This window comes from Hoplias malabaricus, chromosome 9 (genome assembly GCF_029633855.1).
Source record: "Hoplias malabaricus isolate fHopMal1 chromosome 9, fHopMal1.hap1, whole genome shotgun sequence".
NCBI lineage: Eukaryota > Metazoa > Chordata > Actinopteri > Characiformes > Erythrinidae > Hoplias > Hoplias malabaricus.
The window spans coordinates 27,286,879-27,304,854 of NC_089808.1; the positions used below are offsets into that span (position 1 = coordinate 27,286,879).

General features: G+C 42.8%; 1 protein-coding gene across 1 annotated transcript; it reads left to right on the forward strand.

Moving 5' to 3' along the window:
• Positions 1 to 935: 935 nt before the first annotated feature.
• Positions 936 to 12,679, forward strand: LOC136706660 (F-box only protein 24-like). The gene is made up of 12 exons (XM_066680255.1): positions 936 to 1,035; positions 1,179 to 1,357; positions 4,402 to 4,485; positions 6,453 to 6,533; positions 6,727 to 6,910; positions 7,030 to 7,286; positions 8,190 to 8,427; positions 9,406 to 9,564; positions 9,907 to 10,028; positions 10,224 to 10,355; positions 10,710 to 10,880; positions 12,289 to 12,679. Exons 1-12 carry the CDS (start codon positions 936 to 938, stop codon positions 12,625 to 12,627), a joined length of 2,046 nt encoding a protein of 681 aa, XP_066536352.1. The 3' UTR covers positions 12,628 to 12,679.
• The last annotated feature ends 5,297 nt before the right edge of the window (positions 12,680 to 17,976 follow it).

Below are 17,976 nucleotides of genomic sequence, written 5' to 3' on the forward strand. Positions count from 1 at the left end.
TCGTCTGTGGCTGTGGCCCTTAGGCCCCCCACTGGGCTAGAGTCGTTTTTTCCCCATGTGCAATACACTATTGATAATTCTAGGGCCCCCTCTACTTGTGCCCTTTACAAGGGCAGATGGAAGTTTTTTGAGACCTGGTGCGCTGGCCAAGGTTTGGACCCGCATTCATGCAAGCTACAGACAGGTCTGTCCTTCTGGCAGTCACAACTGAATGAAGGGAAGTCTCCTTCTACACTTAAGGTGTACGTGGCCGCGTTGTTGCACCACTTGGTGCTGTCCGATGTTGTTTCATTGGGTTCTCAGGAATTGATTACCTCCTTCTTGAAGGGGGCGAGACGACTGGTCCTGCCTCATACACTTTGGTCTCCACCTTGGGACCTTTCACTGGTGCTAGACAGCCTTTGTCAGGCACCTTTTGAGCCATTAGAACAGGCAAGCCTCAAGTGGGTCTCCCTGAAAACTGCTTTTTTACTAGCTGTCTGCACAGTTAAGCGGAGGTGTGAGCTCAATGCTATGTCCGTCAGCCCCTTATGTCTGAAGTGGGGCATAAATGATTCTAGCATCAGGTTGAGGCTGAACACTGCCTTCCTGCCTAAGATTTTGGAACCTGCCTTTGTGAATCAGGCCATTGACCTCCCCGCCTACACAGACCATTCTGATGCAAGGCGGTGCTTACTTTGCCCTGTGTGTGCCCCTAGGGCCTATGTAATCGCTACGGCTAATGTAAGGAAGAGCGATCAGCTGTTTGCTTGCTTCTCTGCCGCCAAGCTGGGGATGGCACTGTCTAAGCAACGACTGTCCCATTGGCTTGTGGACGTTATTCGAGGGGCTTATGAGGCTGCAAGCCACCAGATGCCCAACCATGTCACAGACCATTCTGTCCAGGGTGTTGCAACTTCCTGGGCTGCACTCTGAGGTGTTTCCTTGCAGGAGATATGCACGACGGCTACATGGTCCACATCGTGCACCTTCTCCCAATTTTACAGTGTGAACATCGCAGCGGCGGAGGGGCTGTCTACAGCAGTTCTATCCTGGGTCTCAGATTGTCAATAATCCTCCTCGTGACATCGTTGGTACACGTCGTCCACTTTTGGCACCACCCTGGCGGTCAGGAGATATGAAACATAATGCTGGTTAGGTATGTAACCGTGGTTATGTGAATACTGGATGACCGCCAGGGTTCCTGGTCACTCGGAGAGGCGAGAAGGTGCAGGTCCCTGAGGCAATACAGCGTGATCCAAGCAGTTATATACTGTGTGGGATTCTCACGCTGTGTCACGTGAGTGACTTTGTTGGCATACGCTCTCGGTTGGCCTTGGCACGGCAGGGATACATCCACTTTGGCACAGCCCTGACGGTTATCCACTATTCACATAACCACGGTTACATACATAACCAGCGTTAATTTTTGTTACAAATAATTCCAGGCTTAATTAAGAAAATTGAAATAAAGGTATGTTGTTTCCTTAAAATGTTTAGCATTCAAATTAATATTTACTCTTTTTCAGTTCATAAATTCTATGATTTAAAAACAGTATTAAGGAAAATGTTAAGCAGAAGAACAAGACGAAATCTGTGGCAGATGCAACAGAACATATTCTTTTCTGCAAGGACAAGCCTTGGTTTGAAGAAAGATTTATCAACTTATATAAAGGTATGCCTGAATATTACTACATTTACAATAATTACATTTATAAATATTAAACCTAAGGGGTACATGTGTGTGGGGTGGGGGAAGGACATTTCTTGTAGCTTTAAATGGTTTTGGTTCTAAAATTTTATTACTGTTACAAGAAAAAAAGTTCAAAAGGTTACATTTCACATACACTAATTGGCTTAAGAGTTTGTGAAGGTGTAACTGTTAAGTTGTATTTGTGGGAGAGGAAAACATCTACAGGTTTGAAACTCCTGAGGAGATTTTCTCTGTGACTTCAAATTATAATAATACACGTATGACTATTTTCTCCAGTACAGATTTCACTGTCACCGGTGCTCACCAAATATACCTCCATAGTGGCACACTTTCAAAAGGAAAGAAGCATATTCTATCTTTCCGTGGTATATTTATTGTGGCGTACAAATGCAGCCGTTTACAGTTTTGCATGGGATATGTCCCCCATCCCTGTGGTTCCTATGCCAATTAAACTAAGACTAATACTACACCAAGCGATATTTTAAAAAAAAATTTTTTGTGATGCGCAGATAGAATTCAAAGAAAGTGTACATTGTTTTTCACATGACGCTGTAAGCCATTATATTTAACCAAACAGTGAGTAGGTATTGTATGCTTGACGTCTTTCCAATTTAATAATTTCTGCTTACGTTCTTAAAGTTTGATATTTAATTAGAAGTTCTTAAATATTAACTCCATTTACATTTTCCCCTTTGCTTTATTTTAGGAAGGGGAGTATTTGCTCTGGTGAAGAATGAAAGAGGAAGCTTTGTCCTTGAATACCAAGGACAACTTATTTCTCAAAAAGAGAGTTCAGAGAGACAAAAAAAATATACAGAAAAACAAAATGGGTTTTTGTTTGACTTTAAATGCAATGGGAGTAGCTGGTGGTAAGTGGCTGCCTGTTATTTAGGATATTCTATCTTTCCTTCTTTTAGGAAATCCTAGCTGAGTTAATTTCTAACAGATAAAATGAAATTACTGAATATGAATAAATGATGAATACCTCATACTGACATTTATTTAAGTGTCATTTAAGTTGTAATTTTAGCAGTTGGTGTTATAATTAAATATATCTGAATTTCCTTTTTCAGCATAGATGCTGCCAAAGAAGATGGGACTTTAGGACAATTAGTAAATGATGATCACAAAAATTCAAATTGTAAAATAAAAAAATAATGGTTAAGGCAAGCCACATTTCTGCTTATTTGCTATGAAGGACATAGACCCAGGGCAGGAAATAACGTACAGTTATGGAGACAGTCTCTGGCCTTGGCGTTCACTGGTGAGTTTATATGATATTTTATATGAAAATATCACTTTAACACTTTCTAAAAATGCAAAAAAGCAAAATCTGTAACTTGTTAATTAGATTTAAAGGACAGGGAAAAGATTTTCATTAAATATTTTTTGTATAATTTATGTAATATTATTTCAACTAAACTATTTGTTAAATATATATGAAAAAAAATGGAATTGGAAATTTGATGTCTGCAACACACAGGGGACAGAACCAAGTTTACCACTGTTACATTTACTTTTAATTATACTGTTTAATCATTTGGGAACTGATGATATTAAACTAATAAAGTTTTGCAAGTGGAATGTTTGCCCATTCTGGTATGATACAAGCTGCTCAACAGCCCATGCTCACTGTTGCCTGATTCTCGTTATCATGATTACCATAGGAGACAGATCTAGAACACAGGCAGGTTAAGCTCACGCTGTTGCAGCACATACCAAATGAGGCATGGCATCATCCTGCTGAAATAACCATAGACTTACTGGGGAAATATCTCATCATTTATCTCTAAAAATAGTAATGTTCACATCCACATTAATAGAAGCTACTCACATATGCAAGTCATCCATGCACTAGTCACTGATGCCCTAGGAGATGTTTAGGATTTTGCCCCTGTCGTTGATAAAATTTGGATGGTCCATTGTGTCAGTGACACAGAAAACATGATTAATTTGGATTTTTCATTAGGTACAGTAGTACTGTATAGAACACTATATATTTTTATAATAATTCACTCACAAAGTCTGGCACAAAGTGGTGAGAACCTACACATCTTTGCTTAAAAACAGTGGAAGCTTTTGACCCAGTACAGATCTACTCTCTTGTTACCAGCTCACCTGCTTTTTATGAAATGCTTTAAGATTAAAATATATCTTGAGTGTCTATACATATTGTCCCTTTAAAATTTTGTTTCTGTGCTTGTGTTGAAAGCAGCCAATTGTATATTTTTTTTATATTTACAAAATAAAAAATAATTAAGTAATTAGAAACACGTCTAAACACGTCTTAAACATTCTAGACTTTAACACTTGAACACTGATTAAGACAATTTCTGTGTTCTCTTGCATGTCTGTCGTATTTACATTGTCCATTTTAAAGATGACCAAAAATAACAAATTGTCCAATGAATCTCAGTGTACTTCAGGACCTGATGAGCATAATATACTCACCATTGGGGCACAGTTAAGCATGTTGAAGCATATTGACATTCAGCAAAATAGTAGTTTTGATAAAATATTACCATGTTTGGAATTCATGTGTTATATATTAAGCAATATCCGTATGTCCAGGCATTATTTTATATTTGGGTGTGAGCGATGTTCAAGGTGATTCTGTTAGTCCTTACTGTTGTAATTTGTTTTCCATGAGCAATGAAGGTAAGCAGTATGAAATGTCTGTTGACTGGTCTTTGTCTCACACCTTGCAGGACAAAAACATTAACAAATCACCTGAAGGTCCGCATCTTTCGGTGATTTCTCACGAGCGGAGAGCAGAAATCATGGCAGCACAGGTAGAAATGGGTTGTCCGTACACTCTATTTGGACAGCTATTTATAAACTAAGTTTAATAACAATATTAAATAACTGTTCTAATAATGATGCTGCAAGGCTTTTCTGGGGTAAAATGTTTTGACCTGAGGGAAATCTCAAATGTCCTGACATTGGACTGTACCAGAAATGGGGTGTGTGTTTTGTCCTAATTTTGCATCTTGGCATAAATCCATCCATCCATCCATTATCTGTAACCGCTTATCCAATTTAGGGTTACGGGGGGTCCAGAGCCTACCTGGAATCATCGGGCGCAAGGCGGGAATACACCCTGGAGGGGACGCCAGTCCTTCACAGGGCAACACAGACACACACACATTCACTCACACCTACGGACATTTTCGAGTTGCCAATCCACCTGCAACGTGTGTTTTTGGACTGTGGGAGGAAACCGGAGCACCCGGAGAAAACCCACGCGGACACGGGGAGAACACACCAACTCCTCCAAGACAGTCACCCGGAGCTGGAATCGAACCCACAACCTCCAGGCCCCTGGAGTTGTGTGACTGCGACACTACCTGCTGCGCCACCGTGCCGCCCTTTGGCGTAAATCACTTTGAATAATTTACTGTTGATCCTTGTTTTAAATTATTATCTTTTGATGTGACAAAATAATTTATTTGCTTATTTCAATATATTAGTACACATTAAATCTACTGAAACAGGTTGAAGTGCAAGATATTTCTATTGGACATGTATTTTAAACTATATGTTGATTACTGTATTTCTAAAGAACATAATTTAGAGTTTTGTCTGAATATTAACCTTTAGAGCTGGGCGATATGAGCGCAAATCAGTGTCATGATTAATTGTACATTTTACCACAATTATGTGATAAATCGTTAATGAACGGTTATTACGTTTGTGTATTTTTGACCCTCATAGTTCAGTGACGAGGCTTGTACTGTAGATATGCTCCAGTATTAAAGCTGGGATATTTTTTCTAATGTTGCTCAGCGTTTACATTTGACTTAGTTTTTTATTCAGTGTCATCCTAATTACAGTCTAAACACAGCACATCCAAACCACAGACACCGTGTTTTTCTTTGGTACGAGCTATTTGGTCAACCTCTGCATTTAGTTTGCTTCCATGTGGCGGATATCAGCAGAGACACGTGACTACTGCTTGGTAGTGTGGTTTTAAAGGGACAGTCCATGAACACACAGTGGGGACATAACAGAATAAAAATGATAATAATCGATATAGACAAGATTAAGTTGATTAGAAATTCTGAATGCTGATTTTGATTAATTTCCAATTAATTGCCCAGCCCTATTAACATTTAACATAGGCCTAAACACTTGTTTGAATACTGTCACTGTTTAATAATATTACTGTTATTAAACAAACAGAGACTAAGAGTATGTGGGCAGAGCACTGTGATATTTCACAGCTGTAATTTTCCACATATGTTTCATTTTTTTTGTTTTATTCACAATCAGCAGGCTGTTCAAATACTTTAGGAGGCATTATAATCCAGCTGTAGAGATTAACTTGCCTTTCATACATTTAATTTCATATGCAGTGACAGCCCTGTTATGAGTCTAAACACCCAAGTTTTATCATAAAATGCTGACATCAACAAATTTAGGACATTTACCAGACTCCCACTGAGCCGCAGTCGTGAGGTCATAATCACATGTCATCATAAAGTTATTAGAACTCTAGGACAGAGTTTCCTCAGTGATCCATGGACAGATGCTCTGACAGGCTGCACAGACACATCTCTGCTCTATAACTGGCAAATTTAATCTTAAAAAAGAAAAGAAACAATGAAGAGAAAACATAAACTACATCATGTCGAACAGCAGTGTAGGAATTACAGCACCACCTATTGTAAGTAACAGAAATACAGTATACTCCACAAAGAAACATTAAAAATAATGTGATACATGTTTCAGCAAGTTAACATTGTTCAACAATTAATAGCTTAAAAAGAGGAGAACTGAGACTCCGCCTGACCTAAAAGAAACTCCAGCCATCTCAATCCTGTCATTGCCACCTGAAGTGGTAAGATATAAAAATGTCAATAAAATCCCTATACTTTTTTCATAATGTAGCAAAATACACTTGGTTTAAATTTACAGAGTTTGCTTAGATCTTTGCCTTTCTTTACCTAAATCATTGTTGTAGGGACAAAATATGCTTACGGTTTATAGGTTAATTTATTTATTTTCGTGTGTGCATTTGTGTGTTTCTCCAGCTTGAGCACATCCTCTGTAGGCTCCCAGTCTCTGATGTGATTTCTTTGGGATCCACTTGCCATTATTTATACGAGACAAGCCTTAGTCGGCTGCTTTGGAAGAATCTGTACTTTCAGAATGTGACTAGTCCTGTTCCCAGCAACAAAGATAAAACCAACTGGAGGAGGCTGACCATCCTAAAGAGTGGGTTTTATGGGATACAAGGGGCTTAGAGGTTAAACTGACAATTACAATACATTAAGTTTGAAAGATACCATTGACTATATTAATCATCTCAACTGTAATGTCTCTTCTACCTGTAGTGAGCCAGGGCCTTGTCCTACAGCGCCTTAACAGTGGTGTAAGATCCCACTGTAGGCAGAACCATCTGACAAAAACCCAGACACTGAATACACCCATGGCATTGGGCTTCCGTAGGGTGATGCCCATTCTAAACTACACACTTCTCTGGGACTACAACGGCACCATCTTTGTCTTCCATACCCTGACAGGGAATTGGACATTCATGAGGCCCTTCGGCACTGACCACTGTTCTGTACTGTGCTATCATGCCAAAGATGTAAGTAGTTCTATAAGAAGGTGTTTCCTTTTGTATTTAGACAGATAATACAAATAAAATTCTCAAATAGTAACTAAAATGAATGCATTCCTAGGTATAAAATATGTAAATATTAATATTGTCTGTTTTTTTGTCCTAAACAAACAAACAATCAAACAAAAAGAAGCTTTGAGTCTGTGACCCTTTCTCTGATTATTTATTTATTTACAAAATGAAACTTGGCTATTATTAAAATGAAACAACATAGATGGCTGGGAGGTAGTACAAACTAAAAAAGGTATAGCCTACTACTCACTTTAAAGAAAGTACATGTACCCAGAAAGTTTGGAATAATGGTTCTTTAAATGTATGGTTCTGTAAAATAATGAGCTATACATATTTTTCTTGTACTGTAGATCCAAGCTAAGAACTATTTTGGAATCTTAATTTTCTTTCTCAAAGGCAGCTCAAGAAATTAATGAATTCATTCATTGTCTGTAAGCGCTTATCCAGTTCAGGGTTGTGCTGGGTCTGGAGCCTACCCAGAATCACTGGGCGCAAAGCAGGAACAAACTCTGGAGGGGGCGCGCACACACCCACCCACACACACACCCCTACGGACACCTCTGAGTCCCCAGTCCTCCTACCAACATGTGTTTTTGGTTCTTTGGTGGGAGGAAACCAGAGCACCCGGAGGAAACACACGTGGATACAGGGAGAACACACCAAACTCCTCACAGACAGTCACCCGGAGCAGGACTTGGACCCACCGCGACCCTGAACTGGATAAGCTGTTACAGATAATGAATGAATGAATGTAACATAGTCACTGTAGACAGCCATAGTCCAAACAAAGGGCAATGGCCCTTAAATGGTGTTCATGGTACCTACATGTAAGCTTGCTGTTTCTTCTCTCTGTTCTAGTTTGCCGTGGACCCCCGCAGTAATCCCATACACCGCAAGTTTATCTATGTGCTAGTGAGGCAGGAGACCTCAAGCAATCCCCCAGAGGGCACAGGATCCCAGACCTGCGATCATGTGGATGTGTACCAGTGGAACACCCATGAGAGGGTCTGTCGTTTGAGTTTTGACCCCTCTTTCAGCTTCACTCAAATCCGCCTAACCGGACTGGAGAATAAACGCACCATCCTGCTGCTAAATGGTCAGTTGCAGGTCATATGATGTACTGTAATGTTTGTAATGTAATGTAATGTTTATTTGACATTTCCCACTAAATTTACCAGCATGAACCTGCTTTGATGGACAATTGTACACAGCTGAAGTAAAATTACATCAATTTAAACACTGTAATGGATAATTTAAAGCTGTATATCATCGCTATATATATAAATATAAAACTTAACCATGGAACAATGGAAGTCAATGTAAAAGTAATTTTGGAGCATTTCTATTGGTCCATTTATCATGAAATGATGAATGTGAGGGCAGCACGGTGGTGCAGCAGGTAGTGTCGCAGTCACACAGCTCCAGGGACCTGGAGGTTGTGGATTCGAGTCCTGCCCTGGGTGACTGACTGTGAGGGGTTTGGTGTGTTCTCCATGTGTCTGCGCGTGTTTCCTCCGGGTGCTCCAGTTTCTTCCCATGGTCCAAAAACACACATTGGGAGGTGGATTGGCAACTCAAAAGTGTTCGTAGGTGTGAGTGACTGTGACTGTGTCTGTGTGTTGCCCTGTGAAGTACTGTCGCCACCTCCAGGGTGTATTCCCGCCTTGCGCCCAGTGATTCAGGGTTGGTTCTGGACCCACCGCGACCCTGAACTGGAAAAGTGGTTACAGACTGAACGAATGAATGTGAGCTGATGAGCTCCTGGTCACATACTTAGGGGTATATCCAGATGTTGATTCAATCTAAAGATATTATTTTTGTGTGAGCTTTGGTACAGACATAAAAATGCCAGTGTGTTATGAGTATTTCCTTATGTTTGCATTCAGTGGCATTTAGCAAACTCTTGGCATTTATCTAATATTTCCTTTGGAGTGTTCATTTGTAGAGTGTGGTGGTGTTACAATCAGTTATTCACACTGCAATAAACGCATGATTAAATTGATTTGTACATTTTAATGCCATACTTATCAGCTTGGTATACTGAGAGGCTTTATTTATTTATATTTTCCCTCAGATGATGGACAAGTATACTCCATGAGCCTGAATGAGAATGAGCTTAATATTTCTCGCAGCTATTCCACACAACTTGAGCTCAAAAGCATTAGCCAACAATTGCCAGACCATCCAATCAAACAGATCCATACCAGTCTAAACAGCATTTTGTATGTTACAGGTAAGGCCCTGTACTTCCTAACATTGCTTGAGTACCTGAAGGGAATGATTGTTATCAACATAACTGATTAACTAGAATAACTAGCACTTCATGCTTAAGTCCATGGAGGCTATTATGTACAATAGATTAAAATATAAGTAAATAATATTCTTTAACAACATTATTGATGTCGTTAGGTTAAATATATGAAGCATAAATGTCTGTAAATTGCGTTTATAGTATATAAATATAGCCCACATTCTACCTTTTATATATTAAGTATGTACAGCAATGTAACAAAATCAGTGGTAGTTATGCATTGAAGCAATAAAAAGTCCTGTCTTTTTCCTGTTTGTCTTGTAGTTAATGGCTCAGTCTTCACTGAAGTGCATACCCGTACAGTCTTCCATAACATGTTTGGATCTTATGCAGGATATGACCAAAGTGATGTGCAAACCTTTTTTCCAGTCATGCTCACACATAAGGTATAACCCCTTCACATAAACCATAAAGCTGGTATTCCACTCGTGACTTTTTAAGATGTTAATGACTAGAACAAATTTGCAGTGAATGCAGATCAGATCTCACTGACTGATATTACAACATTCTTATTGTATTACTAACATTCAAAATTGTATTTATTTGGTTAATCCTTGCATCATCTTACCTGTGTTCTGTAGGTGGTGAAATGCTCTCTGGGTTTGATGCACTTGTGTTTGCTGGATAACCATGGAAGGCTCTTCATGCAGGGCAGTAACCGTTATGGCCAGTTAGGCACTGGAGACAAAATCGATCGGGGCGAGCCCACTATGGTATTTTGTTCAATTGTAATTTCTAGTTAATATAAACAAAAGATTTGCAGTTATATGGAAGTGTTTGGACACCTCGTGGATTTCCAGTGTAGCAATAAGTTAACATATGACCTAAAAAGGGGGAAAAAAACTTTGTTAAAGCATTTATTTCTGCAAGTGTTAGTGCACAGTTTCTATTTGTACATAAAACATCATGTTTTTATACTGGCCTAATTCATATTTTTCCAATATGTTGAATTCAGTAATAAACAGAAGAGTGCTGTTTAAGAAACATATTGTACTTATTTCAATGAGATAATCAACCAACCATTTGATTTGACCAGGACATGAAGGCTCAGTGTCCCTCTGTCTTAGGTATTGGTATCCATGGCTCCAGTGGATGTGTGGTGTGGACTGAACCACACCCTGGTCCTGATGGAGACTCAATCTGGAGATAAGCAAGTGCAGGGCTGTGGCTGTGGATCAAGAGGCAGATTACCTGGATGCCCGGAAGGCAGCCCTGTGTTTGTGACACTCAATATTGAAGTGAGTTCTCTTTATAAATTAGAGTTCACTGACCGATCACTTGATTAGGAATACCTACCCTGTATCTACACTCATTGTCCATTCTCTCAGCTCCACTAACCAGCACTTTGTAGCGCTACATCTACAGACTGCAGTCCACCTGTTTCTCTGCATACTTTCTTAACCTCATTTCACCCCCACAGGACCACCACAGAGCAGGGATGATTTGAGTTTTAGATCCTTTTCAGTTTTGCAGTGACACTGATGTTGTGGTGGTGTGATAGTGTGTGTTGTGCTGGTATCAGTGGATCAGACACATCAGGGATGTTCTAGCTTTTAAAGCCTTCAGTGTCACTGCTGGACTAACAATTGTCCGCAAACCAAAAAATATCCAGCCAACAGCGTTTTGTGTCCACTGATGAAGGTCTAGAGGACGACCAACATAAACTGTGCAGACAAGCTACTGTCTGTGACTTTACAGGCACATGGTTGACCAACGAGGTAGGTGTGTCTAACAGAGTGGACAGTGAATGGTCACAGTCACAGTGTTTCAAAGCCCATACAAGGTAGCTGTTCTTAATCCAGTGATCGGTCCGTTTATATCTACATGTTTCTCACAATTACCTTGGAGGAATTACACTTGCAATAATATTGAAGTATATATAATTATTATAATTATAAAATCATGGATTAAATCTGGGTGGCATGGTGGGCAGCAGGTAGTGTCGCAGTCACACAGCTCCAGGGACCTGGAGGTTGTGGATTTGAGTCACGCTCCGGGTGACTGTCTGTGAGGAGTTGGTGTGTTCTCCCGTGTCTGCGTGGGTTTCCTCCGGGTGCTCAGGTTTCCTCCCACAGTCCGAAAACACACGTTGGTAGGTGGATTAGCGACTCAAAAGTTTCCGTAGGTGTGAGTGAATGTGAGTGGGTGTTTTGCCCTGTGAAGGACTGGCGCCCCCTCCAAGAGGTATTCCCTTCTTGGACCCAATGAATCCAGGGAGGCTCTGGACCCACTGTGACCGTAAACTGGATAAGTGCTTACAGATAATGAATGAATGGATTAAATCTGCATGATTTCTGTTTTTAAAGAAATATATGAACTTACCTTTCCCTGCTAAATAGAACTGTATACACAACATTAGTACAACATTCAGAACCCGTGTGTAAATGTCAATAGGGACATTACTGAGAAAAATAAATAATAAATAACAAAGGACCCTGACCTCAACATGTGTTTGGGATTGTTGTACCGGTTTTTAAGAGAAGCTGCAATAAAAACGAAAACAACAACAAAAAAGATGTGTGTTACTGTCTCTGACTGCTGCATGTGCTAAAAAGATTGAAATGCAACGCAGAAATAGTCACTTCAAAGCATATACACCATTGGGTAATCAAGCATGGTTAACATATGTATCTTTCTCTTTTTCAGGCCCCACGCACTGCTACATCTCTTTGCTCCTCTAGAGAATGCCTTTACCTCATTTGTTCCCATGATGTTGATGAACCTCCTGCAATTCACTACATTCCTCCTGGAGTGGAGGATGAAGATCATGAGAGACAACAAGAGGAAGAGATTCAGCAACTGCAAAGTTACCTTTGTCTATTGGAAAGATATGACAGCACCAAAATGCAGATTGCCACACTGCAGACTGCTATCAATCAGCACCTGACTGGCCTAAGTGGTCTCCATAGGGCCTTCCTTGACACAGCATTGACCATAGTCCTTCAAACCTCCACAACAGCGGCACAGCAGCTGTCAAATGAATAAATGAATGTAATTCACATTGGGCTAAATATAGCCTGAAGAAAATGTGTATTTTGCCAATAATGTGACAAATGCACAAAATAAAAATGCCTTGCATCATTCAAGTGTGCTAATGAATAGAAACTCATCCTTATAAAACTAGCTAATGTTTGTCTTCCGACTTTTGGTTATAATGAAATAGATAAATCTGAGAAAGTTTATTGCACGAAACAGCTGTATGAATTTATGTTTTAGGGTGTACTAACCCCGAACATCTGTGACTAGGTAAAGGAATTTTACATATGATTAAATTGGCTGACATCCCCTTTAATCTGGGTTAGTTGCTAACGTTAAAAGACATGCGTTTAACGCTATAGTGTGTTTTCTGTTCAATCTGTAGTCCTACTGCCTAACTTTCATGTTTGGTTCATAACATCTTCGTCCTGTGCGGTTTGTCAACATCACGCGCTGCATTTGAAATAAAACGTGTTTATTTACGCATGAATTCTGAGCGGACCGGTGAACAACACTGAATCTCCTCTGGACTGAATGCGTCTGAAAAAGGTGGGTGTGCTTTTTTTTTACAACATATTAAAGTCCCACGGTTGAAAAAAAATCCCTCAGAGCATTTCGAGAGTCTCGCCGCATTTGTTTTGGGGTTTTTTAACCATATGAAATGACAAATGTTTCGAAATAATGTTTGAAATATGTAAAATAAAGTAAGTAAATAAATTACTTAAAATTCAAATTTTGTGTACAAAATTTGATGGTGATGGTGATTATTCTGGGAAGCTTTTATTTTAATTTATAAATTATATAGTGGAGATAGAAAAAGGGCAGAAATTATTTTGCAGATAAATAAAGAAACAAGAGTAAAACATAGGTACCAAATTCCAAGATGAGATCGAGCTGAGGAGGTTTTTTTTTTTACCAACACTGGATTTTGCCAGATTCTGCACAGTTTAATGCACAATTGATGTTCAAACAAAACGTGGCTTGTGCAAATGATATTGTGGCATCGGCCGCTATGTTGATTGAGTGGGCTACATACAACGTTACTACCCATAAACACCTGGGTTGTAAATAGTCATGTTTCATTGTAATAATTCCTTGAGTGTTTCAATTTATGTAGTAGTCTATGGGTCTTGTGCATCGTCTTTTTTTGGCTTTCATTCTGTTTTGTTGTATGTGGTTAATTTGATTAATTATGTGACTTACCATTTTCGTGATGTGGTAATATTTTGTTGTGGTCAGCCACTCTGGCTCTGTAAGGGTGTGGTTTCTTTTATTCAATACGTGTTATGTTATTCACTGAAAAAGGAATAAACAACAGTTCTGCGTTATGCTGAATCCATCTAAGCCTCCTTCCTCACCCAGCACGCAATAATTGGTGTCAGAAGTGGCTCTCCAGAACGAGATGGAAAAAATCACGGAGGAGATCGAACGGATGGGGAGGGAGATGGAAGGTGCCCGTCGGAAGAGCGACAAAAAGTCCAAGCGGAGCTGTGATGGGCCGGACGGTGCCAGCTTGCTTCTCTCCGACCAGCGGATGACGCCGGCAGATACGAGCGCGGCCACGAGCCCACCAGGGGCTGAGAACGCGTTGAGGACAGAATCTACGCCGGGAGGAGACGCCGCTAAGAGCCCGCTGGGAACAGTTAGCACACAGAGCGATGCAAACTACGCGACGAACGGCAGAGCTTACGTGACGGCCGCGCACACAACGGTTCAACTTCGGCTCCCCAGCTATGACGGTAATGCGGATTGGGCGGCCTTCGAGGCACAACTGGAGATTGTGGCGAGCTCCGCGGGGTGGTCAGACGCGGAGACGGCGGCGCACTTATGCCTGGCGCTGCAAGACAAGGCGCTGAGGGTTCTGGTGGAGCTGCCCGCTGAATGTCGAAGTGAGCTGAAGGCGCTGAAAAAGGCTTTACAAACTCGCTTTGGCCAACAACCCCCAGAGCTGGCGGCTAAACAACTATTGACGAGCCGGCGACGCGAACAGGGCGAGCGGATTGGCGTCTTGGCATCGGAGGTGGCTTTGCTGGTGCGCCAGGCCTACCCCTCATTCCCGCGGGCAGCACAACAACAGCTGGCACTCGACCACTTTTTGAACGCGCTGGAGCCAGGCGCGTTACAGAAGCACGTCCGACTGGCAGGCCCATGCACGCTGGACACTGCAGTGGACGAAGCAGAAAGAGCCGAGCTAATCCTATCTGGTCAGACCTTCACTTGGGGTGCAACATCGCGGACCAGCCGGCCGGCGGCGACTCATGGCCCGGCTAGTAAATCGATTGTGTGCTGGTGCTGTGGCGAGCGCGGTCACAAGTCTACATGCTGCGAATCGGCGGGAAACGTGACCGGAGCCGCGCGGTGGCTCCCGTTGGTGAAATTCTACCCTCTAAGTTTTCTTCAAGAGTCGTCGGGCACAGTGGACACTACATCAGATGTTGCTTCAGCGAGACTTCGGTAAGGGCACTTATAGATACGGGCTCATCTGTGTCTCTGGTTCAACCTAGGTTGCTTACTGAGGCCTTTGGTGAGCTTTCTGATGTAACGCCCGAGCATGTTGAATTGGCCACGGTCACCGGCGAGTGTATTAGGCTGCTGGGGCGCAAAAATATCACCATCAACTTTGGGCAAGGACCTTTTTTACACATGTTTTGGGTTGGGCAGATTAAGGACCCGTGCATTTTGGTCGGATTTTTTGAGGCGTGTTGGGGCCGTCATCGACTTCGAGCGTGGGACTTTGTTGCTAAATGGGCGTTCTGTCGAGGTTTGTGATGAAACTTTAACGCGCGAGCAAACGGTTGTGGAATCATGCGTAGCGGACGTGAGTGTTACACCTGGGAGAGCAATTGCTGTGGCAAGCGTCAGTCCATTACATGAAGTGTGGCAGCGTAGCGGCCAGGGGCTGTCTGAACCGCAAAAAAGTCGGCTTTGGGACCTGTTAGATCGATTTAGGGGTGTGTTTGCTGCTTCGGAAAGGGACTGCACCAGAACGGGGCTTTCTACCCATTCAATTGACACGGGAGATGCTCTACCGGTCCGGCTCAGGCCGCACCGTCTCCCATTTTCAAAGCGTGTAGTAGCAGAGCAACAAATTCGCGAAATGGCGACCGCTGGCCTCATCGAGCCATCGAGTAGTCCGTGGACCGCGCCCGTAGTTCTCGTAAAAAAACTTTTTTTTGTTTTTTTTGTGTTGACTACCGACGTTTAAATGCTGTTACCAGGGTGGACTCGTACCCTCTCCCACGCGTTGACGAAACATTGGAACAATTATCTGGGTCTGCATGGTTCAGTTCGTTGGATCTGCGCAGTAGTTATTGGCAGGTACCGTTAGCAGACTCAGATAAGGAGAAAACTGCATTTACCATTGGCACTGAGTTGTGGCAATTCACTGTTCTTCTGTTCGGGCTTTGTTATGCGCCGGCCACATTCGAGCGTCTGATGGAGCGTGTTTTAACCGGGGTTCAAAAAAACAAGTGCGTGGTGTATTTAGATGATGTTTTGGTCCATGCGCCCGATTTCGAGACGGCCCTGTCCAATTTGGAGTTAGTTTTGGACCTAATCGGGAAAGCGAACCTAAAATTGAACCCGGACAAGTTTAATTTTCTGCAGCAGCGCGTGGCTTTTCTCGGGCACATTGTGAGCGGAGCGGGCATAGAAACCGACCCGAGTAAGACAGAGGCAGTTCGTGAATGGCCAACTCCATGTAATGTAAAACAGGTACGCAGTTTTCTTGGTTTCGCATCCTACTACCGCCGTTTTGTTAAGGGGTTTGCAGATATTGCCCGTTGCACCGCCTAACGAGTGGAGGCGTTAAGTTTCGATGGTCCAACGATGCCGAACGGGCATTTTGTGCACTAAAGCAGCGGCTATGCAGTGCTCCGATTCTGGCATACCCTAGACTAGACGAGCGTTTCATTGTGGACACGGACGCGAGTGACCATGGGTTAGGGGCCGTGTTGTCACAAATTCAGGACGGGAACGAACGTGCAATCTCATACTTCAGCCGGCGTTTAGACAAGGCAGAGCGTAACTACTGCGTCACGCGACGGGAATTGTTGGCTGTGGTAACAGGCTTGGACCATTTCCGGCCATACGTGTATGGGGTTCCATTTTTGCTGCGCACCGATCATGCCTCGTTACAATGGTTGATGCGGTTCCGTGAACCCGAGGGCCAACTTGCCACATTGGACATTTGGAATAACAAAGACTATAAAGGGTTTGCGGCAACGATTCTACTGGCCCGGCTTCCGCTCGGATGTGGAACTTTACGTGCACTGTTGCGATGTTTGTGCGGCGAAGAAAGGACCATCGAGACAAGCACGGGCACCACTTCAACCGTTGCAGTCTGGTAGTCCAATGGAGCGGGTGGCTGTGGACATACTGGGTCCCTTTCCATTGACCGACTTGGGTAACCGCTACGTGCTGGTCGCTATGGATTATTTTACCAAGTGGCCTGAGACTTATGCTGTGCCCGACCAGAGCGCAGTTACAACAGCTGACGTGCTTGTGAGAGAGTTTTTCTGCCGGTTCGGGGTACCAGAGGAACTGCACAGCGACCAAGGTCGCAACTTTGAATCTGAGGTCCTGAGTGAGGTGTGCCGATTGTTGGGCATCCATAAGACCAGGACGACCCCTCTTCACCCGCAAAGTGACGGTCTTGTCGAACGTTTTAACCGGACGTTGGCAACACAACTGGCCATGATTAAGCAGGGACACCAGCATAATTGAGACAAACATTTGCCGATTGTTTTGTTGGCATGTCGCTCTGCGGTTCAGGAAACTACTGGATTTACACCGGCCATGCTCATGTTCGGCCGCGAGTTACGGACACCAGTGGACTTGGTTTTCGGCGCACCTCTGAACGAGCGTGGGGACACCGTGCCAGGACCTGTTTTTGTTTCCTAATTATTGTCACAAATGCATGGAGTTTATGAACTGGCCAGATTGAACCAGATTGGGCGGGGACAAAACAGAAGCGAGCGTATGACATACGCTGCTATGGTGAGCCTCTATCCGTGGGTTCGAATGTCTGGTTGTACAACCCACAGCGAAAGAAAGGACTGTGTCCGAAACTGCAGTCTGCCTGGGTGGGACCCTGCTCTGTGCTTTCACGTTTGGGGGAGGTGGTATACAGGGTTCGCTGGGGCCATCGGCGACTCATTGTGCATCGTGACCGCTTGGCCCCTTACAGGCCAAGACTCTCGGGCTCTGCACAGTGTATGGATCCTCCGGCACCTCCATCCACCTCGGTTTCGCCCAGGACTGTGTTGGCTAGACCGCAACGGGTGCGGAGGCCTCCGAGTCACATGCGGGACTTTGTTTTGGACACGTGTGGGTAATTTGGTCGCCGGGACGGCTGAC

Bases quoted from the DNA above. Each gene is read 5' to 3' on its own strand.
- LOC136706660 (XM_066680255.1), top strand. From the start codon at position 936: ATGCACGACGGCTACATGGTCCACATCGTGCACCTTCTCCCAATTTTA. The intron at 10,356-10,709 runs GTATTTTGTTCA...CCTCTGTCTTAG, and splicing joins ATCGGGGCGAGCCCACTATG to GTATTGGTATCCATGGCTCC. The intron at 10,881-12,288 runs GTGAGTTCTCTT...TCTCTTTTTCAG, and splicing joins TTGTGACACTCAATATTGAA to GCCCCACGCACTGCTACATC.